Raw genomic sequence first — 27,581 nt, 5'->3', positions numbered from 1 at the left:
ACAGCTTGCTTAAACGCTCGGAGGAAACGGAAACGCCGGTGGCGCTCCGACGCTAAAATTGTCCGGGTGCAAACTGCGCTCGCTGTCGAGTTCTGCAAGGTCGCCACGTGACGATTGGCGCTCGCCTTGTAAAAAGTGAAATAAAATAAAATCGGAAATATGACTTTCGTTGCCTTGGTTTCTCTTCTCTTCGGGGGACGGCAGTTCACCCTGTTCGCCTCGACTTTACGCTCTGGGCTGCGGTTCTCGGTGCGGGGCCTGAAGGGTCAGAGTGTAAAACCAGGACTCCGCAACCTGAAAAAAGCCTCTTCTCCGAGAGATGAAATCGCCCAAATGGTCGCAAATGCAGAGCAGCATTCGTTCTCAGGTCGAAGGTTTCTCGTCTGCCCCTTTGCAACGCAAAAAGTGGCCTCCCAGCTGACGAGGGGACGAAAATTTGAGAATCCCAAAACTTTTCTTCTGGAATTCGAGGCAGGTGAGAGTTACTTAAGGGGAACCTTGTTTTAGGGTAAAAGTTAAGCATGTAACCTCGAAGGTGATGATGTGATAATAAGGTGCGAGGATGAATTCACCAGATTTGTTGCAATATCTGCAATAAAGTGTGTCTTCTAGGTGTTTACTGCTTTGTAGCTTTGGCATCCGTGCCATTACGCTGCAATGTGCCACCAGTTTGCAGCAGATTATAGCAATAGCAATAGCAGTTAGACTTATATACCGCTTCATAGGGCTTTCAGCCCTCTCTAAGCGGTTTACAGAGTCAGCATATTGCCCCCAACAACAATCTGGGTCCTCATTTTACCCACCTCGGAAGGATGGAAGGCTGAGTCAACCCTGAGCCAGTGAGATTTGAACAGCCGAACTGCAGTCAGCTGAAGTAGCCTGCAGTGCTGCATTTAACCACTGCGCCACCTCGGCTCTTATGTTTTTCAATAGAAGAAAATATATGTACCGTAGCTCGGAATAGGACTGTGGAGTCGTTGGTCCTCTCTGAACTTGTTGGCTTGCAGACATTTCATTAGCCAAATAGAAAACATTATCACTGAAGCACTGATGTTACCTAGTTGGGTAATGAACACAAACAACCAAGCTGAGAAGATCAAGAACTTCATAGATTATAATTTTTAAAATGCTAATAATGTTTTATTACTAAAAATTCATATTGTACACTTCTTAAAGAATCATATCTTCTGTGTAACTTTACAATCTTATAACAGCTTCACTTGAACATCTGTCATTGAGTTGAAGGGATCTCCGTCCAGAAATACATAGCTAGTTTAACTAATACATGTTTATCTTAACCTTATTGTGTTTTAAGTGGCTTGCAATTATTGAAAAGGCAAAGTTATTTTTTATAAGTCACTTGAAACCTGTCCTGACAGGTCTCATGAACTGACTTGCATAAAAATATTTAGTAAAAACTTGAAAATAAAGGAAGAAAATTATCTATGTTGGAAAAGCTGTTTCTATTGCTCCTTTAGTTACATAAAAAACAACAGCAACCTTTTCAGATATTGTTGCATGCAATAAAAATTTAAATGAAAAAGTAGTTGAAATGTCATGAAACTGCTATATCTTGCTAGCTTTCATGCAAAAGAATTGAGAGCTAGCATGATTTGGCTATTTCATAGAATTTTAGTCATTGTCAGACTGTATTTTTGAAAAGAAGATAATTTTGGGGTTTCATGAACACATACCGGTATCTGGGATAACCCAGGCACAAAAGCTATTTCTCTGATAGATTGAATTGGTAGTTACCACTTGGAGGAATAGAATGGCAAATGGCACTTTAAATAGTGTTACCTCTTTCTTGATCATGGTTGATTTTTTCAAGCTAGGTAGATACCTTCTTTGGCAGCTGAACAATATTTGTTTCTTCTCTTCTTTTAGGGTTAGGCAATGCCTAATAAATGTCCATATTTTCAACTTTCAGTTAGAATATTTTGATTGATATTTCTCTTCTAAACAAAAATAGAGCTTTTAAAATAAATTCTAAAATAGAGTATTAAACAATGGCTATTTTTAGGTCCTGGAGTGTTGACTCGAAAGCTGCTTGATACTGGAGTTCATGTCATAGCTCTGGAGAGTAATAAATCCTTTCTTCCTAATTTAGAGGTAGGTATTATTTAATCACAATATAAATTCCTACAGTTTCATCTTAAAGCAAGGCTGGAAAACCCTTCTGATATTTCTGGATTGTAACATCCATTGGTCCTGAGTCAGCGTGAGTGATAGTTGAATAGACAACAACAGTTTAAGTGGAAAGTAATTGACATGAACAGAATAGCCCAGAGAAAGGTTATTTCAGATGTTTTGGTTAACCTCTAGTTGTATGCTTATATTTAGTCTCTAAAGAAAGAATTTGAAAGCCGATTGGAAGTGGTGCATTCCAACTTCGTAAAATTGGATAGTAATCCATATGCATTGTTGAAGGGTGAATTATGTTCTGAAACACTTTTTAACAACTTGAAAATCTTCGAAGTTCCTTGGACATCAGGTAAATTATCATACATGTATGTATATTGTAAATTTAAATTGTATTTTCACTTTTTCTTGGTCTTTTGAATTTGAGGTAGCTCCCATTCAGACAAAATTATTTCATTGGATCACTTCAATATAAAAATTATAATAGGCAGAGTAAAGTGGCATTTGTTTAATTACCTTCACATTAGTCTCAAATACATTTTAAAAATTCTGAAGCAGAAAGCTATTAAGACTTTACTTTAAAAAATTCATGCTAAGGAAAGATTATATAACTTCTTTTGAAGTTAACAAAATTTGAAGGCTGTCTATAAACATAAAATAAGCAGTGAAAGTGACACTATTTCTGCTTGCCAATTCAGTCTTTAATAGGGCTTTTGATTAAAAGGTGGGCTTTCATGAAAAAAACGATAACTTGCAAGATGAAAGTCCTGAAGCTAATAGTTATATTGCTGAAGCTATGCTTTTTTGCTTATAATAATTTTTAATTTAATACTAGATTACTGATTCTCAGCTATTTGCTTTAATTTTCAAACATTTTGGTTCACTTTAAAAACAGATATTCCTCTAAAAGTGGTTGGAATTGTACCTTCCAAAGATGAACGGGCCTTTTTTTGGAAATTGATATACTTTTTATATGAATGCAGCTCTATATACAGTTATGGAAGAATAGAATTGAACTTGTTTGTCAGTGAAAGAATGTATAAGGTTTGTATAAAAAAATTGCTAATACGTCAATTTTCAAATTTTATTTATTTATATTCCACTTTTTAATTTTTATAAATAACTCAAGGCGGTGAACGTATATAATGCTCCTTCTTCCTCCTATTTTCCCCACAACAATCCTATGAGATGTTGGGCTGAAAGAGAGTGACTGGCTCAAAGTCATCCAGCCGGATTTCATTCCTAAAGCAGGATTAGAACTCACAGAACTACTGATTTCTAGTGGTGCCTTATCTACTGGACCAAATTTTAAAACAAAATGACATTTTAAAAACAATTATAAAATATATTGATGGATTTATAATCTTTGCTTTGAATTTGGAATTTAGGATTTGTTGCAATATGTTGCCTTTACTATATCATTAAAAACATATTGCTATACAGGTAGTTTTTGCTTTAACTTGGACAACTCTGTTGCTAATATCACAAAGTGTCAGCTTACAACAGGAGTTGCAACAATTCCAGTTGCTGTCATTAAAGCAAACTACATGTGATTTTCATGTGATCACCATTTGCACCCCCGTGCCATCTTTCCCATTGACTTTGCTTATTGGAAGCTGGCAGTGAAGGACACAAATGGTGATCATGTGCAGGATTCTGTGATGTCATAATTGCAAGACAGTTGCCAAACACCCAAATCTCAATAACGTGACCATGGAGACACTGCAACTGTGAGGACTAGTCAACAGTACACATTATTCACTGTTGTCATAGCTTCAAATGATAATGGAGCAGGTGGTTAAACGAGGAATATGTAACTTTTTATGAGTTATCTTATAGATATTCTGAGATGAGAAATGATATAGAAATAAGGTACAACTATACCTAATCTAATTTACATTGGGAATGGAAACTCTGGTTTATAGTCAACTGGTATAAATCAAATGTTGAATTTTCATATTTAAGAAATATTTAGGAGGATCTAGCAATGTTCACTGGCCAGTGTACCCATTGAATTGCAAAATCCATATATTCACTGCAGTTTCTGCCATGTGGAATGAGAAACAGGAAAATGTCTTTGTGAGATACTGAATGAAAACCATTGTATTTTAAGTGTTATTCAAATAAAAAATAGGCAATATTTTTCATAATCAACTTATTTTACTTATTTCTGCGCTGAAATAGGCAAATACAGGAAAATGTATTTTGTAAATAACTGGAGGTATTTTAGAGCCAAGCTCTGATACTGAATCCAGACTATAAGAAATTAAATGACACTGTTAAGCTATGGCAGATTTCTGAAAGATAATTAATCAGTTCAAACTCCTATCAATTCAAGGATAGTCTATGCAAGTTAATGTTAAAATAATGAAGTGGAAAATAAGCTATCATTTCTAGTCCTATTCCAAATAATTCTCATTTTCTCATTATTCTAGACCTGTAACTCTTATTTCTAAGAGTTTGATTTGCAGAATACTGCCTTTAGTATCTGTAGTCACTTATTGTGCAATTACAGCTATGATATTTTGTTTTTGCCACTAATCATGCAACAAACTGGACACTCAATATTATTTGTGATTTATGACTATATTGATTATTATAATGAAATACTGTCATCCCTTATTGAAACTTTTGTAGCAAAATTATATATGCATATACACAGCTTTTATTTATTTTATTTGTTTTGTTTAATTTAATAAAAAGCAAAATATGATAAGACAAGAAAACACTGAAATAAACTTCCTATATTTCACCTGAAAGTAGGTAATTCAATTGATTGGTAGATTGATTATGTGCCATCAAACCAATGTTGATTCTTACCAACCACCTTGCTAGATTTTATCTTTCTTGGAACATCTTTTTCAGAGTGTTTACTGCTAATCTAATAGTTGCTAGAGTAGCAGTGTAGTTCTTGACTGCTGAATTGGTAATAAATTCTAAAAGGCAGAAAGTATTCATGAGTTCAATAATGAAGATATTGAATGGTCATCTCAGGTGCTTTTTCAAAAGGCAACTAGACTTTGTTTTTTCCTTGAGGAAGAAAGTGAAACTTTTTTTCTCAAGGAAAAAGAGAAGTCCAGCTGCCTTTTGAAAAAACACCTTTGAGACAATCATGACCTGCATGACTGAGAATCTCCATAGATACAGTATATTGAATGGTTAGTTCCAAGACTGGTTGCTGTACCTATTGTTGTTAATTCTTCTTTAAATTTAATCTTAGTCCCATTTTTTTTCACTGTGTCCTTGATTTTTACTGCTAGAGCTTGCAGATAATTTGAATTTTCAACTAATTCAGTTACATAATCAATACAGAAATAATTAGACTATTATACTCTACACAAGTTTTTGTATCTTTAGAACTGTAATTGATTTCTATAAGAAAGATGCTAGGAAAATATTACCAAAAATAAAGTTCATTTATCACCAATTGCCAAGAATACTTCAGGACTTGTATGGGCAATTGCCAAGTGTCAGTAATGACTTTATGGCACACCCATCCACACAAAAGCAACATATGGTACATCCAATAGCAGCTCTAACAAGCTGTCTTGCATACCTTGATTCACTTTTTAACATTTCTTGCCTCACTGAGGCTTTCAAGTGTTCATTCAGGATTTTCGCAATAAAATCAGAAATATAATGTAAAATTACTGCTTCTGCCTTTGCCAGATTTTTCTTGCAAAACCTCCAGATAAAAAAACTTACCAGGCACTAGGTGTACTTTGGCAAGCAGCTTGTGATATTCATCTTCTACACAAGGTGAGCATTTTGTATATGCAGTGATTAATAATAGAAACCTGCTTGTCTTACACATTCATTACTAACGATAGTCAAAATTTGGGACAGGTTATTGAAATGAGTGAGATGTGTGAAGATAGTATTTTTATTAGCTCAAGTGTTATATAGCAATGTGGAACTTTACAGATTAGAATATCCACCTTACTCTATGTCCTTTTTTGTGTGCTCATGTGTGGAGATGCTACAGTCAGGAAAGCCTCTCAACCTAGTTAGTGTTTTCAAATGCAGTGAACTATGCAGTGAGAACATCTCATATAAGAGAAACTCACTTGTAGTACTTTAGTTATCACATCCTGCATTTGCAATACATTCTGAAACTGTTTTTGTCAATAACAAAATGTTTAACTTCTTAGTCTTACACAAAGAAATGTAAGTAGGTTCTTGGATATTCCAATCACACTATGTTTATTTATAATGGGGGATTTCTGTACCCTGAAAATTTACTGTTGAAATCTCTAGGAAGCAAGTCAATAAAAAATGGACTTTAATTCCTTGTATAAATCTATTGTCAAAATCTCTTTTTAGGATGCCAGCATTCAGAATGCTGAATATATAATTGACTTTAGTGCTTTTTCATTTTTTCTTTTTCATATCCTGGCCCTAGTATTTTAAAACTATACTAACTTTCATTGTTTCCTCTCTTCTAGGTGCCTTGCTCTTCATTTTTAACTGCTTCAAGAAAAAAGTCATCGGAATCAAATAGTGTGGTGAGCTTTTAATATCAGTCCTAAAATAATTGCAGTGTGAATGCCTGGGTGATTATTTTTGTGTATCAGAGCTAGCACTGATGATGTCATCTAGTTTGGATAATGACATCTCTGCAAGAAAACAATGAAGCTCAGAGAGCACCAGGGACTCCACAGGTTAATTTGATTGGGGATGTTCAAGGTGCAGTTAATTCTGCTTCTGCAGACTTATATAATTGAGAAGTTCAAAAGTAACTGTCCAATTGGATTTAAGGAGTTGTATGTTAAAAGCCAAATAATGGATTTGAATGTCTTATTTCCGTGATGGTGAACCTATGGCATACATGCCACCGGAGGCACACGGAGCCCTTTTTGCAGGCATGTGAGCCAGCACCGAGCTCAGATCCACTGCGTATACCTGCTCGCCTCCCACCAGCCAGCTGATTTTTGGTTCACTACTGCTGGCGGGAGATGCGTGTGAATGTATGGAGAGTAGGGGGAGGTTGCATGTGCAGGGGGAGGGGATCAGAGCACACAAGCAGGGTGTGTGTGGCACGGCTCCCCCATGCCCCATTTTTGGTGCTCACCTCTCACTAGGGTTGATTTCCAGATGTCAGGTACATATATTGGACAAACTAATAGGAGAATAAATACACGCATCGCAGAACACAAGAATGCAGGCAGAAAAAAAGAAAAAACGTCCTCCCTTTTCCAGCACCTTAAAGCAACAGGACATAAAATTGATTTTGAAGGAACCAAATTAATCTCCAAAACTCAACACTTCAACAAGAGAATAATTATGGAAGTCACTGAAATAGAAAAACACCCCCAAAACATAAATAAACATGATGATACCTCCCGCCTACCAGACATCTGGAAACCAGCCCTAGTCAACAAATAAGCCCCACCCACCACCCAGGTTGTTACAACACAAAAGAACAATGGACACACAGCCAGCATCTCAGCCACACAGGATGATACGAAACAGCCGACCAATCTACAAACATCAACTCCATCTACTAGTCAGGATGCAACTACACAGCCAATCAACCCACTTACAACAACAAAGCCAGCACTCCACACATACACACCAAGATTTATAGAGACAGCAACTCCAACCACTCTTTACTCGCACAAACACGAAGCCGAAAATGCCAGCCTGAAGATGGCGAGTGGGACCTTGCTGAAACTTTGCCAAGACAATCTCAATCTTACATGGGAAAAGACCCAAATACAACAAGACCAGCATATCTACACCCGTGAAAATCTACAAAAACATATTTTTTGACGATACCTCTCGCCTACCAGACATCTGGAAACCAGCGCTAGTCAACAAACGAGCCCCACCCACCACCCAGGCCGTTACAACACAAAACAATGGACACACAGCCTGCACCAATCAACACCAATCTACCGATCATAATTTCAACCACACAACCAATCAATCCACTTACAGAAACAAAGCCAGCACTCCCCACACCCCCACCAAGATTTATAGAAAGACGGCAGTTCCACCACGCTTTAAGCCGAAAACACCAGCCTGAAGATGGCGAGTGAGACCTCACCGAAACGTTGCCAAGAGAATCTCAATCTTACATGGGAAAAGACCCAAATACAACAAGACCAGCATATGTGTGTGTGTGTGTGCGTGCGTGTGTGCGTGCGTGTGTGGTTCCAGCATAACTCTGGAATGCCTCGAGCAATTTCAACCATACTTGGTGCACAGATGACTTCCTCTCTGGAAACAAATACTGTGGGAGTAAGATACCCTAAAACCCCTCGGGGGGGGTGTGTGTTCTGTTAAGATACAGCCTGTTGTACCTTAAAATGGATTCTACTGTACTGCTGTAAAATGGCTTCTATTATACAGCGCAGTGGAGTTGCCGTGGTAAGGGTTTCACAGTACTCCACAAGGGGGCTTCCTCTGGTAAGGGGGAAAATCCAACATTAGAAATTAGGTTAGGCCAGGACATTTTCTCCCTATATAAATACCCAAACAATGCTGGGCTATCAGCTAGTAGGTGGATAAAAAATATCAAATCCAATCAAAACATCTGCCTGATTTTATGATGAAGCACAATAAGTAGTTTTTGCATTTCTGAATGCAAACTCTTAGTTATAACCTGGGGGATGTGAGGGTCTGGATGGGGGTTAACAAGCTGGCTCTCAATCCTGACAAGACCGAGTGGCTTATGTTTTTTCCTCCCACAAATTGGCAAGGTATTCCATCGCTCAGGCTGGGGGGTGAAATTATACGCCTCTCAGACAGGGTTCGCAATTTGGGAGTCCTCCTGGACCCACAGCTGACCTTAGATCACCATTTGTCAGCTGTGACCAGGGGGGCATTTGCCCAGGTTCGCCTGGTGCACCAATTGCGGCCCTACCTGAACCGGGAGGATCTTACAACAGTCACTCATGCCCTTGTGACCTCAAGACTGGACTACTGCAATGCGCTCTACATGGGGCAGCTCTTGAGTGTTCGGAGACTTCAGCTGGTCCAGAATGCAGCCGCGCGAGCGATTGTGGGTGCGCCTCGGTACACCCACGTTACATCTATTCTCTGTGAGCTGCACTGGATGCCTATTGGTCTCCGGATACGCTTCAAGGTGCTAGTCATCACTTATAAAGCCCTACATGGTATTGGACCTGGGTACTTGAGAGACAGCCTCCTGCCAATTGCCTCCCATAGACCCATTAGATCCCACAGTTTAGGCCTCCTCCGAATTCCATTTGCCGGCCAATGCCGGCTGTCGACCACCTGGCTGTCCCAGCAAGCCTGGGGTTGAGTTCCCCCCCCTACTCGAACTTGTTGTGCTTGCTGTGTTTTTTAAATTGTTGTATCACTGTCCTGTTTGTCTTACTTTTCTGTATTTGTTCCCCTTCCCTTGGTTTTTGTTCAGCCGCCCTGAGTCCCTTCGGGGAATAGGGTGGCCTACAAATCGAATAAATGCCAAATACCAAATATAACACACCAGATTTAACTATGGTTGAAAGAAATTGGAGATAATTGATGTAGCAATACCAGTAGATAATATAGTAGAAGACAAAGAATTGAAAAAAAATCACAAAATATCAGGATTGAAAATTGAAATTGAAAATTTTTGTCATAAATTGGCTGTGGTGGTCCCAGTGGTCATTGGCGCACTAGGTTATTGGCAAATCTTGGATGGCACTTAGAAAATCTATGCATTGTTAACATTTCCATCTGTCAGTTGCAAAAGGCCAAACTGCTTCAATTTGTACATACATTATGCTGATACGTTATGAAGTACTAGCTTCTTGGGAAGAATTGAATGCATATAAAGGTGAACGAACATAGATTACACTAAATAACTGTTATTTCAGATTTTTCTGTATATAATAATAATTTAATAAAATATATGTGCATAGGCATTCTTTATAACTTTCATAATGAAATTTTCAGAAAAGTTTAATCTGATCTACAAGTTTATAAAAAATATTAACTTGACTAAAATGTATTTAATTGTTAAATTGAGATGTTGTTTATTCTTCTACCTTCTGCAGAATGAACTCTTATATTTAGTACAACTAACACCACGCAAAGATTTATTTACAGACTTCTTGACAACTGATAATTCAAAAACATTTATTATGATGGTAAAGCAGTGTTTTGGTAAAGCCTCAACTAAACTACATAACAAATTGAAGTAAGTAACATTAAATTTCTTCAATTGAAAAATAGCACAGACTAATTTTTAATACAATGTGTTCATGTATCAGAAATATGCACAATGTACGTAGTTACCATTTCATATGTGCATGTATATATTATTCCTCCAGGCCTTCGTGTCCTCTACCATCCCGCAGAGTTCATTTAAGCTCACGCCAACTGCTTCAGTGACTCCATCCAGCCACCTCATTCTCTGCTGTCCCCTTCTTTTCCCCTCAGTCATTCCCAGCATTAGGCTCTTCTCCATTGAGTCCTTTCTTCTCATTAGGTGGCCAAAGTATTTGAGTATCATCTTCAGGACCGGTTTGATTGCCTTGCAGTCCAAGGGACTCACATGAGTCTTCTCAATTCAAAAGCCTCAGTTCTTTGGTGCTCAGACTTCCTTATGGTCCAACTTTCACAGCCATACATTTCAACTGGGAAAACAATAGCCTTCACTATACACACTGTTGTTGGCAGAATGATGTCTCTGCTTTTTAGTATGCTGTTTAGATTAAGGAGGGTTTACCGCCTGACAAACAGAAAACACACACACACTCTCTTTCTCTGCTTCCCTCCCTCCCTCATAGAAATTTGAAAATTTTAGAGTACAGGTAGTTCTCAACTGATGAGAGATCATTTAGTGATGATTCAAAGTTATGACAACCCCCCCCCCCCAAAAAAAAAAAATCTTGTCCATTTCCTAAGTTATATCCGGGGTCATTCACCTTTATAACCAACCAAAGAGATGCTGAAACACCCTCCATATATTTCCCTCCCATCCTGTCTTGTTAGGTCCCCACAGGTACTAGGCTTGCTTTCCCAGGCCACTGGGTTCCACATGTTCCCGCCCCCATCACTACCTTTCCTAGAATTCAAGAGGTTGGGTTATGGAAGGAGGACAGAATGCTTCATTGCTGGGCCCTGTGACAGAATTTCAGAAGCAGATGTCTTTTTTTGAAGTGCTGGTGAAGGTTTTGGCTTCCTTTCCTTGCCAAACCTAGTCTTTCCTTCCCAAGGGATTAGCATACACTGCTAAAGCTTGGGGTGGGTGGGAATGCAAGGGCTTGCAAGGAGAAATCCTCTCAGTTTTCGTTCCCTTCTAAGTTGCTAGAAAGATGGCCGCTTGTGGAATTCCAAATTCTATTATGATCATAATTTGGGATTACTGTCTGCCTAACAGTATGCTGATGATAAAGTATAATTTGTTTAATTTCCACCCCACCCCACCCCTAACCTTTGGAAATGTGCTCTGAAGGGGTGGGGCTGGGGGGAAGAAGCATTGGTTGAATTTTTTATTGTCAAAAATTGGATCTATGGTGGACTTAAAAAAAAAATCTTGCCAGTAAGTAGGATACATGAAACTGGTGTTTTGTTTAACATCAAGTTGGCTCCCCATATATTTTTTTAAAAAAATTAAAATAAACTAAATAAAACCAGGTGAGCTAGTTAGGCAATTGCTAAGGCAGATGTTAGCAAGCATACTGATGCTCTCAGATATCATATTTGGAGGCAAGGTTTTAAGACCATAATGATCCCACTTGATCATTAACAATTAAAATATATTAAATTTTTCAATGATTTTTGTTTCAGTTTATGGACTTACGAGAATGCAAAGAACTTGCTGAGAGAATTGGAGATTCCAGAAGATGTTACAGCTGGTGGTTTATACCCAGAGGCATACAAATCTCTCTTTGAACTTATGGAACAGTCTAATCGAATTGATCGGAGTTTATTCTGTGACATTGATTTATTGGCAGATGACTGTACTTTTTAAAATGAAGACTATTTAATTTATAATGCTTTTTTCTAAACTGAAATAGGATACAGAGGACCACATATATTGGAATCTTACAAAGAAGAAATGTCTGTGTATATGAGGATGACAGTTCTATCAAATTTAAGTTATGCAAAGAAAGAAAATATAATGGATCCAACTTTGAAGTTACTGTATCTTGGAAACTGCAAAGATTAGAAAACAATATGTACACCATCAGTTCTGTATAAACATATACCGTATTTTTTGAAGTATAAGATGCACCCCCCCCCCCAAAAAAGAGGGTGAAAATCTGGGTGCGTCTTATACACTGAATACAGCATTTTTGGCCTCCCAAAATCCCACTCCCTTCGCAAAAATGGATGTGCAGAGGATTTGAAAGGCCTGGAAAGTACTCCTGGGGGCTGGGGAGGACAAAAATGAGTGAAAAATGGGCTGGGTTTTGCCTGTTTTTGCCCCCCCCCCCAAAAAAACTGCCAGCAGCACTCTACAAGCCTCCCAAAGCCAATGTTTTTTTTGCAAAAAAACAAGGTGTGCAAAGGGTTTGGGAGGCCTGCAGAGTGCAAAAACTTTTTTTAAAAAATTATCCCTTCAAAATCTTTGTGCGTTTTATACTCCGGTTCATCTTATATTCTGAAAAATATGGTATCTTCTAAATCAGTATCAGAGAAACAGTGAATGAAAAATATGAAAGGAAAAAAAGGGGGGGGATGTTTTTGGTTTAATCTTAAATACAATTTGTTTAATCTGTATCCTGCCTTTACTATATCCACTTTGTAAAATGACTATATAAGTTATAGTATACTATACTATAGCGCATACTATATAAAATACTTAATTTAAAACAAGAGTTATTTCTTACTAGTTTATAGGATTAGGTTGCTTCCAATGTAACATTTAAAGATGGTTATGTAATAAAATACTGTGAATTTTAAGAAATTGTCCACTGGGCAGAGGGCAAGGTGAGATGGAAAATGTATGTGAAGATAAAAATTGTAGTTCCAATGTATGAAACATGTTGATATTCCATCAGAAATTATTTTAAATATTACAAAACATAATTTAAGTATGTTTTCAAAATAATTGGTCTTTTAAGTTGTAAGTTACAGCAATTAAAATTAGACCATGTAAACTATTTTGTTTTAGAGTTGAATTTTAGGGCCCCGGCTATTCTAACAAGTATGGTACATCTAAATTGCTTGGAATGCATATTGCCTGACCCTTGCATTATGTAAGCAATCATTACGTGACAGAGTAGAATGAATTACTATAGGGCAAGCTAATTTAGCAATAAAATCTCATTTACTGTATGATATTATACTGCTAAACCACAAAGGAATGGAAGCAGTCCTTTGTTTGTGACAGCAGTTGGGATTGGAATGTCTTCTGCTAAATGATGTGGTATGCAAAGAGGGGCTGAGGGAGGGTGTGTGGGTGAGGAAGACTTATCCAAGTGACATCCAAGCTTCCTGTTCGTTCCAGTTTACACGTTGACTTTCCAGGGAAGCCAGCGAGGAAGGCCACAAATAGTGACACATGCTTCTAAGGCACTGCAACTGGTCATAAGCATGAACCAGTTGTCAAGCACCCAGATTGCAATCATGAGATTGCTGGGATAGCCAGAACTCTTAAGGACTGGCCATCAACACAATGTGTTCAGCACTGTTGCAACTTTGAATGGTCATTGAACAAATAGGTGTAGTTTGAGGACAACTTACAGGACGATTTAGCGCTGATTCAAATAAGTATTGTCTGAAGCTCAATTGGTTTAAAGATGGTGCAAAACTTAAGAGTGGACTTCACACAGTCAGATGCAAATATCGGAGACAACCTAAAATAACAAGATATATAATTTTACTTTTACATCGGGAAGGAAGGATTGCCTGTTTGTTTTCTCACAACACAACCTTCAATTGAAGTTGTTAGCAATTTACTTCTGCTCTTGTACACCCTCCCTAATCCTCCTTGACCTGCACAGCATCTCTCTTGTACTCCTCCTGATCCACTCTCATGCTGTGCTGTGCCTCTTGCACACCTTTCTTAATCCTCCCCCACACTACCATGCGCAATCCCTTCTACCTGGAACCCTTGTAGTGATTTTCCCATTGACTTTGGTTGGGGAAATCGGGCAGGAAGTTGCCTCATCTAACAATTGGTCTAGTTAATGATGGCAACCAGAAATACAGGGATTGCCATTGCTAAGTGATGCAATTGTGCTTTATGACTTAGTAAATGTGCTGTGTCATTTACTAAAGGAAATTCCAATCCCAATTATTGTGAGTTGAGTACCTGACTTGATAGATGCCCGAAATCTTCTCCAGGGTAAGCAGCTTCCAGTTATTCCTCATAAATGCCTCCTTACCTTCCTTGCTATTCCTTGGACATACATTTGTTTATCACTATCCTTTCTATGTGCCTAGAACTGGATGCAATATTCCAGATGAGATCAAAATCAATGTAAAATAGAGAAAAGCAATGACTTCTTTTGGTAGAGTCTAGGATTGCATTTGCCCTTTTTTGCAGTTATATGCTAGTGCCTATATTCATCATATAATCTATCAAAACACTCACAATCTTTTTGCATGTAGTGCTGCCAAGCCCTGTAATTCTTAACTATGCATTTAATTTTTCCTACCCAAATATAAGACTTGGCATTTGTCACTGTTGAAATTTATCTTGCTGGTTTCTACCCATTTATTCCAGTTTGATAATTTACTATCTCATGAATCTTGATATTGTCCTCTAATATGTTTATTTTCCCTTTTGCCTTTGTGACATGTACAGTTTGGTTTTATTTTTAACCCTTCAAGTTATATCTTCAGGGGCACAAAGCCTAGAATTGAGTCCTTGTGTAACCACTCAGTTCTTTCCAACTTAACGTGATTTGCTGAGTATATTAGTTCAACTCAATATTCATCCAATGATATGATTGTCCGGTTCATCTTTTGCCATGCCCTCTTCTAGCATTTTATGGGAGACTTTGTTGAATATAACTTAAACTGTCCACTGTCTGTTTCTAGTTATTTAAATTGTCACTGTATCAAAAAAGACAATTATGTTGATTTGTCATGATCAGTGCGTTTCCCCATACCAGAAAATGTAAACTTTCTTGAATAAACTAAGAAAATTAAGCTGAGAACAAAATTAAGATCTTTTTTGGTTTAGTATATTAAACTGCTACTGTAATTCTAGTTTTGTTACTTATGAATAAGACCATACTATCTCAAGTTTATCAATGAATACCGTTAATATTTTATTTAGAGATGGCCACATTAGCAACAGCCTGTGCTTTTGAGAAAGTAAAGGCTGAAGTAGGTGAAGATAAAAGTATATAATGAATGGGATTTCTGTATTTTCCTGGCTCTGGGAGAAAACTCTTTTTCTCCTTAATTCTAATTAGGAGTAATTTATTTGTATTTTTGGGAGAAAACCAATATTGCTATTTCCAGGAAGCATCAGAGTGAGTTTTGCCCCCCACCCCAAATGAGTGGCTTAGGGGGACATGCAGACCTTAAAGATTCTGAGGTTTCTTTAGCTCTGGTTTAAATTAGAGTAAATGCTGGTAACTATTTGAGTCATTTGGATGACTCTAAAACCTATTGTGATGGCTCCAATTTCTTTGCCTCTTTTGTTAGTTTCCATAAAACTTAAAGCAATAAAAATAAAAATAATTAAAATTTGGATTTTTTCAGGACAGATGCAAATAAGGCAAATATTAACTAAAACAAAAAGGTAATTGGGTTTTGCTATTGCTTATAATCAAAACTCTTATGTACATTTAGTTCCAATGTTTCATTTCTCCTTGCTTATTCTGAATTAGTTGCTATTTTAATACTCACTTTCATGTTTGAAGAGAACGTTTTACAGCTGAGATCTCCTTTTCAAGACCTTCATAATTTGATTGTTAATGTTTTCATTTTTAATAAAATACTTTTTAACTTGTTATTCCTTATTGATGAAACACTTCTTCATCCTTTTCTTTTATGACTAAGCACACAAAGTAGGGAAGAAGTTGAGACAAAGTCCTACTCAGTTATAAGCAGCCAATGACCCCTGAAATGTTAATCTGCAAGGCAAGAATTGATAAAATGAAAAAAGTATACACGGACAATCCATGCATTGCTTTTTACAATAGAGAGCACACTTACATAATGAGAATCAATTCAGTTGATATTGACATGAGAGGTTAAAAAAAAGATGGCACCCATGATGGAATGATTGAAACTTCACTCCTTTTCCATTCTTTGCATGCAAAACAAGGGGTTATATAGTCATGTGAGTCACCATCTTGACCTTTTAGCCCACTCTTCCTGTTGGGAGCTAGGATTATATCCAGTCCATTGGTGAGGGTGATGAACAGCTTTCACAAGCTACCTAGGCAGACTACATGACAGATATAATCGAAATCAAACTACTTGTAAAAAGAGTGTGTTTTTAATGATTGAGATTAAATGATAGCAATCTTCAAGTAGCTGAAAAGATGCCACTTAGAAAAAAAATCCAGACATTTTTTTTTCTTGTTCCAAATGGCAAGTTAATAGAATAAAGCATTTAAAGCTACAATAGGGTAGATTTCAACTGAATGATAGACTTAGAATTCGACATTGGAAACATTTATCAAGAGAAGTGGGGGACACTTCTTTCCATATTCAAATGTAGGTTAGAGACCTTTCCATTTGGCATACTTGAACTTGGAACCCTGCCAAGGTTAAGATTAGGGTTGAATTGTTCCAATTATAGTGTATGATCTTAAAGACAATTCAAAAAACAATAAGTTCTAGTAAGTATACAAGGACCCACTGAAAAGTAATTTTAAAATCTCTTTCTAGGCACTGATATTTAGCAGTATATTTGTATCAAAAAGGGTTGGGTTTTTTAATCCTTTTGAGTCAATGATGTCTCCTAACAATTGCCTGGCCAAGTTTTTACAGCTTTCTTGACAAAATTTAAAAAGTAGTTTGCCATTGTCTGCTTCCAAGGGCTGAGAATGGGTGACTGGCCCAAGGTCAACCAGCTGGCTGTGTGTCTAAGGCAGGACCAGAATGCCCAATGCTTTAATCACGCCATTGAACTGGCTATCTCAAAAACTACAAGGATTTATATTAATACCTGGAGTTTTTAATCTAACAATCTTATTTTAGTGTTTTAAACTTCCCACCACTTCAGGGAGATATGCATTGTATAATTTGCTATGGGATTAGCTATGGGAGTGGAATTAGGGTTTTTTATTTGTTTGAAAAATAAACACGTTAAAAAGCAAGATACAAAATTGAAATTGTTAAGGCCAAATAATTCTTAACCACATTAATTTCAGGATACATAAATCTGTCGTTGAATGTAGCCGACCGGAACGAGAAAGGGGCTCGTTCGTGGACCCGCTGCCGCTGCCCTCCCCCGCCCCAGGCCTTATGTGGCGTTCTCCGTCAGCTGCCACCAGTTCCAGAAGAACCCCCTCGACCCCTCCTCAACCCCACCGCCGCCAATCTGGAGGATCGCCACGCCGAGGGCCACCCTCTCCCCGTCGTCCTGGACGGAGGCAACCCCCGCCGCAAGGAGCAGTAGCTCCACGGAGAAGGCGGAGATACAGGTCTGGCCAGCGAGCCTTGCAGGAGATCAGAAAGTATCAAAAAAGTACTAATCTAATTATTTCCAAGGCGCCCTTTGCTCGTTTGGAATCAAAGCTCAACAAAGTCTCACGTTGGCTGGGGAGGACGGAATTTGCAGTACACATTGAGAGTTTGATATCCGCAGTCCTGTACACTCCACATACAACAATTTAAATGCTATTTTCTGCGTTTTTAATAACGGGGTTAGGAAAGGTTACACCGGGGAACGTAACAAAGGCGGGCTTTTTTTTTTTTTTTTTGCTCGAAAGAAAGAGGATTCCGGTGGCGGGCAGAGCAGCGTCACGTGGGGATCGAGGCAGGAAGCGTGCTCGTCTGCAGGCCTTTCTGTTTATTCCCTGCTCTTTGGAGCGGCAATGGAAAAGTTTGCAAGCCCGGGCAAAGGCAACGGCTTGCGCCTCTTGAAAGCGGTGAAACCGGGCGAGTTGCTGTATCGTGCGGCGCCCTTCGCTTACATTGTCAGCAAGAAGCGCCTCGGAGGCGTGTGCGAACATTGTCTGCGCAGGTATTGGCTGAGCCTCCTTCCTGGTGCTCTAACGCGCCGCTTTCTCCTTCCGTTTTTCCTCGCCGACAGCGAAAAAAGCCGGCCGAGTTTTCGTCCCTTGCAGAAGCTAAAGCTATTTGAATTGCCATATATAGCTCTGTGAGCCGTAACAGTTATATAGCACGACTCAGCAAGCGACTAACCTTAGACAGGAACAGGATAATTCTGCATTGGTTTTTTTTTTTGTGGGGCGGGGGGAGAAAACCTCATCGGTTGAGTTTCTATTAACTTTAAATCTGGGAAGTGGCCTATGGGGGGATGCGGAAGGATTTTTGCAAGCACCAGCTCCCTGGAATAGGTATTTTTACTTTTTTGGGGGGTGGGGAGAACCTTAAGCCAAGTGTTTCCTACCTATATACTTCGATCATAGAGATTTATGCACAGAATCACAAAGATGCAACTAAAATATTGATGTAAATCACGAGTAATTATCTCCCGGACATAGACAAGGAAGCTTATACATCCAGTATAGAAGGGACATTTTCATTCAGTAAATGTTTTCTTCCATTACTTTTTGTAGCAAACATAATAATTTCATATACTGTATTAACCCATGGTTTAATTTTAAGTTAGTATGTTCTGTGAATCCTGATTTAAGAAAATGTATTTAGCTTGTCATAGCTACGATGAGTTCATCATATAGCTAGTCCTCAGTTAACTATGTTCAGTGTGCATTAGGAATTATGGTGGCACTGAATGAATGGTAGTTAGGCCCACTTGTGGAAGTTATGGCCATCGCAGTGCCCTCATGATCATGCATTAAAAATTCAGGCACTTATCTAGCCTTTCTTGCCAAACTTCAAAGTGGCCAGGAAGCCCACTCACAATTTAGACAAGGTGGGAAGAAGCATTACTGGAAGAAGACAGTGGAGATAATTGAGAGTTGCAGGGTGGCCAAAAGAGAGATGGAAAGGAAGACAGGTGGATGAAGAGAGGACAGTCTTGTATCCCTTACTGACACTTAGAACTTGGACAGAGCAAGCTGGAAATGACTTGGATTGGAGTATGTCCTCACCAAACAACTGGGTGGGACTCAGTTAATGACAGCAACCAGGACTGCTGTTGCTATATGAAGTCGTGCTTTATGATTGCATTGCTCAGTAATGGAAATGTCAGTCCCAAGTGCCAATGTTAACTGAGGGCTACCTGTAAAGAATCCCTCATCAGTGTTAATTCAAATATCAAATATTCTAGCCATAATCACATTGAAAATAAAAACAAAATAAAACTTTTCTATCTATTGGAATTACGATTCCTGGATAGAGGCAATTATCAGGTGGTGAATATGTACATTTGGAAACTATTCCTATGTACTGAAAGATAGCTTTAGTTCACTATGTTGAGTTTTTGTTTAACACATACCAGTTAATATTAATTAAGCAATATAAGGAAATATATAGAATTTATAGCTTATTCCAATCTTAAGATCTTATGTCACAGCAAAGTTTTTTAAACCTATTAAAATCATGAATTCATCAAAGGCACCACTCACTTAACTAAGGGCCAGCCTCTCAGTAGAAGGATACTGCTTTTGTCTTCTTTTAGAAAAAAAAGCCCAGATTATATATTAAGGGACAGCCTTAACTTAGATTGGAGCGTCTTCCAGAATGGCAGAACCTATAGAGGGCCTTTTGCCTAATTGAAGCCTGATAAACCCCACAAAAAAGAAAATATCGACAGGTTCTCTTTAAACAGGGCTGTCAAACTTGCAGCCCGTGGGCTGGATTGCGTCAGGCTCTGGCCACCCAAAGGGGGAAAAAGTTGCGATACGTCACGTGATGATGAGAGTTTAATATCCCCGTCTTTAACTATGTGTGCCAGCCACCTGGTCTTCGGGTTTCCAGCGCCCCGGCATGGGTGAAGACCAGTTGCCCGGCATGCATGCATGAAGACGAGATGACCGGTGTGCACATGCGCCCAGCCACCTGGTCTTTAGATTTCCGGCACTCCAAAGCACGCAAATGCGTGTGCACGTTCCAGTTTGGGCACTCAGTACCGAAATGGTTCTTCATCACTGAACTAGATCAAATGGGCAGATTTGATTTTGGCAAGGTGTTACCTAATAGAGCTACATTGTAAAAAGCTTTAAAGGGGAAACCAGAATTAACCCCAGGAGTTTGTTGCAGTCACTTCAAAAGAGGCTTTCTTCCTTGATAAGGGTGACCTGTTAGGAGTCTAGTTTCTGTACTGTGTACAAGTTGCCTGCAGTGTACAGTATTGCAATTGTGCAACCATGTCAAGTGTTAACATTGCCAGGGAATCTTAATCATAAATTATAACTGGCATATCACCTGAGGTTGAAAAAAAAAGGAAAATACTTTTCCCCCCCTCCCCACTGATTACTGATTTGTACTCTTCGGAGATTTAGTTGGGCATATGCAGTATCCTAATATCCATGTTAGAATCCAATTCTTACAGGTGAAGGAAGACATTGAGGTTAGAATATTAGTACTGGAAGATAACATTCCTGAGATGTAATAATTGTAAGGAATGAAGATGATGTAGGAAACATCAATTCTTAGAAAAAAAGAGAACTATTACATTAGCACAGACCAGGTGTTTCCCAATGCTACCAAGAGAATAGCTAAGTATCTGCTAAGATAACAAGGTAGAGGAAAAAGTCTAGAACTGAAACTTGGAAACCCTGACCTGTATACACTGAAACCTCTGACGTATGTTCTGCAGTGACTATATCTTCTCTGTATATCTTCCAGAATTTCCAAAAAAAACCCCAACCCTGGGTTAGATACCTCTTTTCTGCTGTGTAAAAAAATTTCCAGATTTTTGGAACAACCCTGTTAAAATAGCAATTTTGTTTAAATGGAGAGAAACTTGTAGGATTTTATTTCAGTAAACCTCCACTGGATGGCAGTAGATGAATGCTGAAAGAGAAGTTTATTATTATCATAACATAACTGCAGTATAATAGATATAAACTGAGACCTAGGTTTTAGCCTTCATTTGTCCTTCAGGTCATTTGTCCTGGTCTGCGGCAATGTTCCTTCTAATTTTTTTTCAGTGTAAGTAGAAAAGTATAGTGTTTGAGCGGCACATTTTCATGCCTGGTTTTTTTTCACAGATGTCGTGCCCGTGCTAACGTTAACCAGGACAGAAAATCTGAGGCTCCTCAGCTTCCTGAGCCTGTGACATTAGAAATTACTGCGCGGCAATTGGAAACTGCTGCGTGGTGTTTTCTTGCCACATGCGTGGCCATGCAGCCGCACACCTTAGAGGGAACATTGGTCTGCAGTAGGCCTTCAAGTATCTTCCCCACCTATGACACACACACACCCTGCTCTATTTAATGTTCATGCTTTATTAATGGCCAGATCAGGAAGAGCAGGGGGCAGGGGGGCAGGGATTATTAAATGAGGCTGTCTTGCTTAAGAACCTTCACAACGTGTGACCATAATGGGCATGCTGCATTATGGTTCTATCTCAAGGAGTATCTATATAGGGTACTCAAGATACACATACATGCAATGCTGTCTACTAAGAGAGAATGACCAGGCCCTAGGCCCTCAGTGAATTTCTATTGCTGAGGATGAAGTAGAAGCTCGGTTTTCCTGTTGTTATCCAGCCCTTCACCAGTTGTGTTACTCTTGTGGGCAGCAGTTTTCTGTATCAGTTGCTATTCTGTAAATTGGCTTTACAGGCTTTTCCATCTCATCGGTGATCTGTAATGATCTGAAATATAATTAAGAACCCATTGAAGTTGGATGACTTGTAAATTCAAAATAACTAAATAAATTGTAGCTATAGGAGGCAAGGTCTAGTTCATAACTATAATTAGCCAGCTGGTTTAAATGTTAATTTTTTTCACTGTTGAATTTACTTGGTTAATGCAGAATTCAGGAAAAAATCCCAAATTCCCATTGCAGACTCTTCTAACATCTTTTCCACACTTTCATCTGCATAAACTCTGCAATATAGATACATTACTTTATTTCAAGGCACTTGAAATTGAAACAACTTCCTTTTGTTATCTCTTTGATATGAGGGAGAACATTTGTAAAATGATACTTAAACATTTTAAGTGGTGTATTTCAATTTCAAAGTTTATAAATTTTACCTTTGTCCTCAAAATATATGGGTATGAAAGATCAGAATTGTTACTGCAATCTTCCAAAGATAACAGATGCACAGCTAAAAGTGAGAAAATAATTGGGCATAAAAGACAATTCATGAAAAGACGGTGTATACCAGGCTTCTTGTCCTGTTTGACATAAATAAATAAAAGCAAAGCATCCACCTACCTCCTCTATATTTCTTTCAAGAATAGTGCCTAATAGGCTTTTGTGAAATGTGAAAATGTTGGATGATTTAGGCCAGAGTTGATCTGGATCGCTCGCCCCTCAACAGAAAAAAGCTCCACTGAAAATAAACACTTCATCCTTTTTTTGAGCCATGTAGCACCTAAAATCATGATGCACAAAATAATTTACTCCAATGGAAGCCAATAGGTTTATATGAAACTTTGAAAGCAGGCTGATGGACCCTCCTAATAACAAAATGTTGGGCACTATATCAAGCATAAAATATCTACTTACTGGAAAATGCTCTCTGCCACTTTGTTAGAGAATCCTTGATAATCATCAGCCTATTTTTGCTATCCATACTTTTATAGATACTATACATTTCCAGATCAACTCTGGCCTAAATCATCCAACATTTTCACATTTCACAAAAGCCTATTAGGCACTATTCTTGAAAGAAATATAGAGGAGGTAGGTGGATGCTTTGCTTTTATTTATTTATGTCAAACAGGACAAGAAGCCTGGTATACACCGTCTTTTCATGAATTGTCTTTTATGCCCAATTATTTTCTCACTTTTAGCTGTGCATCTGTTATCTTTGGAAGATTGCAGTAACAATTCTGAACTTTCATACCTATACATTTTGAGGACAAAGGTAAAATTATAAAGAAGTAAGATATGATGACAGCACTACCGTTTAGGTAGAAAGTGTTTTTAGAAGAAAAATAACGTTTATAGCCCAAAACCTAGCATGCTGTTTTCTCTTTTCTAGTTATCAGTATTAATATGTGACAAACTTAATCATACAAGGAAACAAACCCATAAGAAACAATAGCTATATGACAAGGGTTTATCCCCCTCGTCTTTTAAAGAATAAATGATGAATATAGACCTTGATTTATGATCATTTGTTTAACAACCATTCAAAGTTACAGTGCTGAAAAAAGTGAATTACAACTGGTCTTGCACTTATAATCATCGCAGCATCCTTACGATCACGTGATCAAAATTTGGGGGCTTGGCAACTGGTATATATAAACCGTATTTATGATAGTTGCAGTAAGCCTATGTCATGTGTTCACCATTTGCAACATTCCCAAGGGGCTTTTGTCAAGCAAAGTCAATGCGGGAAGCTGAATGTAAATGTTGTATGAGGGAGAAATTGACATTAAAATATGGGCAATAGTTATTGCAATATGCAGTTGCAAATTAGTTTCTGTTTATTGTCTTGAGAAGATAAAAGGGATAATGTATGTATATTCACTGAAATTTTTACCTTAGGTTATATTACAATAAGCATACGTATATAAATTCATGTTGTTAGCTTCTCTGGCGTAGAATAATTTTCTTATACAGCTTTAAATATTTATATATCTGTTTTATTATAATATCATTGGGACTTAAACAGCTTTCATAAAACACAGCATTTCAATTTACATAATTTTACTAGAACAGAACTTTGTATATTGTCTTCCATTCACATCATTTCTAGGGATTAAAAATGGTTAGAAAAATTGCAATGCGATCCTTTGTTTAAACAAAAATATTAGTAATTCCTTTGGGAGAAGCTCCTTTGTTACCCATAAAACTTTTTTTTACTTTGTACTCAACAGCTGAAAGGTGGTATTATTAATATTATAACTATATAATGCTATTTCTAATCTTTCCAATGAACAATTATATCAAATATATAATTAACAAGGGAATCTGTTGTGGCCCGGCAGGAGCCGTTGGCTACTAGGTGGCGGCAGAGCACTGGATCAGAGGGAGTGTTCAGGGAAACACTTGGGAGTTGTTGCAGGATGCACCCCGTCGAAGGGTTACTCGACGGAAGGAACAACTGAGTACTTACAGGAGATGATTCCGAGCAGCTGTGGCTCATTGGGATCCTCTTCTGAGTATGCTGCTGGTGCCACGCCCTGGTTGCAGAAGTCAACATTCCGTTCCTGTTCTAGTGATTGTTCTTGTTGCGTTCACAAACCGAGAGAAGCCAACTTGGATAAGTGGTGTGAGATAAGAGAAGCCGGGTTTGCATTTTGTTATGAGTTATAGGACTTTCTGCCGGAGCTATTATCTTTGTTTATTTGGGCTTGCAGCCAACAAGAGCCGGGACTGATTAAAAGAAACCTTTTTGGTTACGTGGCTTTTGGCTTTCATTCCTGGACGGAGAAGGGGGGTCAGAACATGAATCTATAATAAAAATCTATTTAAGCACCACTGAATTATAATATTGGCACACAAAACCAAAACCTGGTGATAAAATATCTAAAAAAGGGCAAATTTAGTCTGGTGCTGAAAATATATTGGTATGCTTTCAGTAGGTATGCTTCCTAAATAGAGATTTGATTAATAGGATCCTCTAAATAATAATGTTTTCTTCATTGCTGTCATTTGCCTAATTTTACTTAATGAAGCAGCACTGTGTGTATAGCATTACTACACCCTGCATATCATCTAAATTCTTTCCTCTAGCTGAAGCAGAAATTTTCAACCATTCCCACACCTTTTGGTTTATACATCATGTAAATCCAATGCAAATACTATCGTTTAATAAGCAATTGGTTGAGCATACAGATTGTGTTGAGCTCTTAAGTTATAGTGTAAAGGTCACTGTGGACAAATTCAAACAGTATGCTAAACCAAAATTAAACAAGTCCTATAGTTTTGAGTGTGTGAGCCTGGAGTTAGCTTTTCTTCTTATATTAGACAAGAACACAAAGACTTGGAAAAAAGGAAGACACCGATCACATATTAATATAATCATTTGTGGCCTCAAGGATCCTTTTTTGTGATTATCAGAACCATCTGTAATCATTAAAAAGTGATAGTTTAACATGGTTTTGTGATGGATGAAATTATAGTGTGAATCCTAAATACATACTACAACTAAAAAACAAAGGATTCCTGAAACACACAGACTCACAGAAACAGACGCACAATCTATCATGTAACCTAAAGTCTTCTCCCCCACAATCAAATGTTAAGTATGGCAATTTCTTTTTTGTCATAAGGTTTCTAAAATTAAGAAAAATATAACTGGAATAGTTTTTATGTGTTCATAGTTGAAATATTTTTAAATAATTGGAAACCAGCAAATGCATGTTAAAGCAATTAATAGATTTCATCACTGGCTCCTTCAAAATGTGAGTCTCTAAAATCTCTTGCACTAATTAATCTGTACTCTTTTTTTCTGTTGATACAAATTGTTGTTTGTCCAAATATCCAGTCTTACCCTTGCCTTCAAAGCTCGTCACTTTTCAAAATCCATTTATACCTTTACACTTCGTAATGTGATTTACTATCTGCCTGGACTATACATGTGTTTTTACAATAGTTGCAATATCTACTGCAGTTAATAAATGAGGAGGTGCCTCAAGGAAGAAACTTTGCTTTTAGGCCAAAATGTGACTGGATGTATTAGTTTAGATTCAACAATTAACAAACATAGTGTTTTGTTGTGCATGTGTATAGTTACAAGTACTAATACAGAGTCAAAATGTTGGATCAACCTTGAGCCACTCAGAATCGAACTCCTGGCTATGGGCAGTTAGCCTGCAATATTGCATTCTAACCACTGCGTCACCACAGGTCTTTTTATGTCTTATACAAACAATTACACTTGATAGCACAGATTAATTGACGTATGTTTTAACATGCTTTGAGAGGATTTATGACAATATCAGAAAGCAATTCTCAACTGAAAGTCACTAGGAACTTACTTAAATAAAACGTTGAGTACTGGTATTATATAGCAAAAAGAGCCCTATTTGGGTTTGTCCATCATTGTTGCTGCAAGGAATATCTGTGTTTCTGCAGTTACTGACCTTAAAAAAATAAAAAATGTTAGCCCCAAAGTTTTGTCATGATTTCAATTGATAGATTCATTTGTATCATTAAAGACTCAACTTATAAATAGTTCATGACCAAAGTTATTCATGAAAGCTTTTCTGAAACTGATATCCCATTCATGCTTATGCTGCATCTGGACATAAAATAGGGTGGATAGCTATTCACACCATGTTAAAGAAAAATCATATGTTTTTAGACGGTAAAATTAGTTTCCCCAGATTTTTAAATTCATACTAGGCTTCTCCAGTGTTATGCACCCCAGAAATTTGGAACCATAGAAAATGCAGTGTAGATGGATGTACAAAAGCTTTTAAAGAAGACTGTTTATATTAAGGAGAAAGATAATTTTATTGTAAGCAATGCAGAATAATATATAATTAGTGGATGTAATAATAGTAGTTGGATCCACATATGCATGTCAAAATATGATGTACTTAGTTTAATCCACTACTAGGTCGGGGACATGTCCAACCTATTTTAAGCACTGTAAAATATAATTTTCATTGGGAAGTGTTTTATTACCTGCAGCTTTACTTGGAAGTGTTTTCCATATTGATGTTAGGGCTTGTTTGTTTTTATAGAGTTTTGCTTCATGACCAGCTATACCCTGTGCAGCTGTAGAAAGTGTTTCTAATTTCCTTCCAGTTCGGTGGACTGAATTATTAATTCTGTAAAGTTTCATGCCTTAGCAGACTTTTGTTTCTGTTGTGTCCACTAGGTGGAGTTCAAAGCATTATATTTTCCCCCAGATATGTGCTACAGTGGCCCCTACTATTATAATCTAATATCATTGTAGATTTATATAATTAATATTCTATTTCAAAATCATTTACATTTGAGCTGAAGGCTACAGTTGACCTTTGAGTTGACCCCCAAGAAAGAATGAACTTAAGCAAGATAAATTTATAGTTGAAAAATTTAATTTCAGCTAATATAATTATTTCTTACATATTTAATGCTTTTATATTTAAAAAACAGCTAAATGTTCCAACTCCTAAACCCTTTCCCCAAGGGTGGATTGTTAAGTAGGAACATTACTAGTGAACCTGTGAAGTGCTAATTCCTTCAGCATTATACCTTCATTTAAAAGAAAAAGGACACTCTTTTGAGGACAATAATGTTCACAATTTGGACAGGGAAGGCAGATGGTTGGAGAGAGGAATGAAAGAATCCACTTATGCCAAAGTGGAAAATCCTTCCCTCAGTAGAGATGGAGGTTACAGGCACAACCTGTT

The 27,581-nt window shown here is 37.7% G+C and overlaps 2 protein-coding genes and 1 long non-coding RNA gene across 5 annotated transcripts in view; 2 read left to right on the top strand and 1 right to left on the bottom strand.

Annotated features, from left to right (window-relative positions):
• The first annotated feature begins 66 nt into the window (after positions 1-66).
• Positions 67-12,344, top strand: TFB2M (transcription factor B2, mitochondrial). The gene is made up of 8 exons (XM_032215453.1): positions 67-475; positions 2,024-2,112; positions 2,344-2,494; positions 3,038-3,186; positions 5,812-5,901; positions 6,588-6,647; positions 10,152-10,294; positions 11,890-12,344. Exons 1-8 carry the CDS (start codon positions 160-162, stop codon positions 12,071-12,073), a joined length of 1,182 nt encoding a protein of 393 aa, XP_032071344.1. The 5' UTR covers positions 67-159; the 3' UTR covers positions 12,074-12,344.
• On the bottom strand, positions 10,592-17,857 carry LOC116507367. 2 transcript variants are annotated; one of them, XR_004255191.1, is made up of 3 exons: positions 17,771-17,857; positions 13,792-16,139; positions 10,592-10,733 (listed from the first exon to the last, which is right to left on the bottom strand). It is a non-coding gene; the product is annotated as an uncharacterized LOC116507367 (long non-coding RNA). The 2 variants fall into 2 exon arrangements; XR_004255192.1 differs by lacking the exon at positions 10,592-10,733 and having other exon boundaries at positions 12,651-13,904; positions 15,913-16,139.
• Positions 17,858-17,972: 115 nt separating this feature from the next.
• SMYD3 (SET and MYND domain containing 3) overlaps positions 17,973-27,581 on the top strand; it is a 341,929-nt gene continuing 332,320 nt past the window's right edge. For both annotated transcript variants that reach the window (XM_032217105.1, XM_032217104.1), the window contains exon 1: positions 17,973-18,202. In XM_032217105.1, the coding sequence (XP_032072996.1) occupies positions 18,054-18,202 (149 nt within the window). In that variant the 5' untranslated portion in view covers positions 17,973-18,053. The remainder of the gene's footprint in view (positions 18,203-27,581) is intronic.

This window comes from Thamnophis elegans, chromosome 4 (genome assembly GCF_009769535.1).
Source record: "Thamnophis elegans isolate rThaEle1 chromosome 4, rThaEle1.pri, whole genome shotgun sequence".
Taxonomy (NCBI): domain Eukaryota; kingdom Metazoa; phylum Chordata; class Lepidosauria; order Squamata; family Colubridae; genus Thamnophis; species Thamnophis elegans.
The sequence above is the reverse complement of the archived record's forward strand: the minus strand, read 5'-3'. Positions and strand labels throughout refer to the sequence as shown.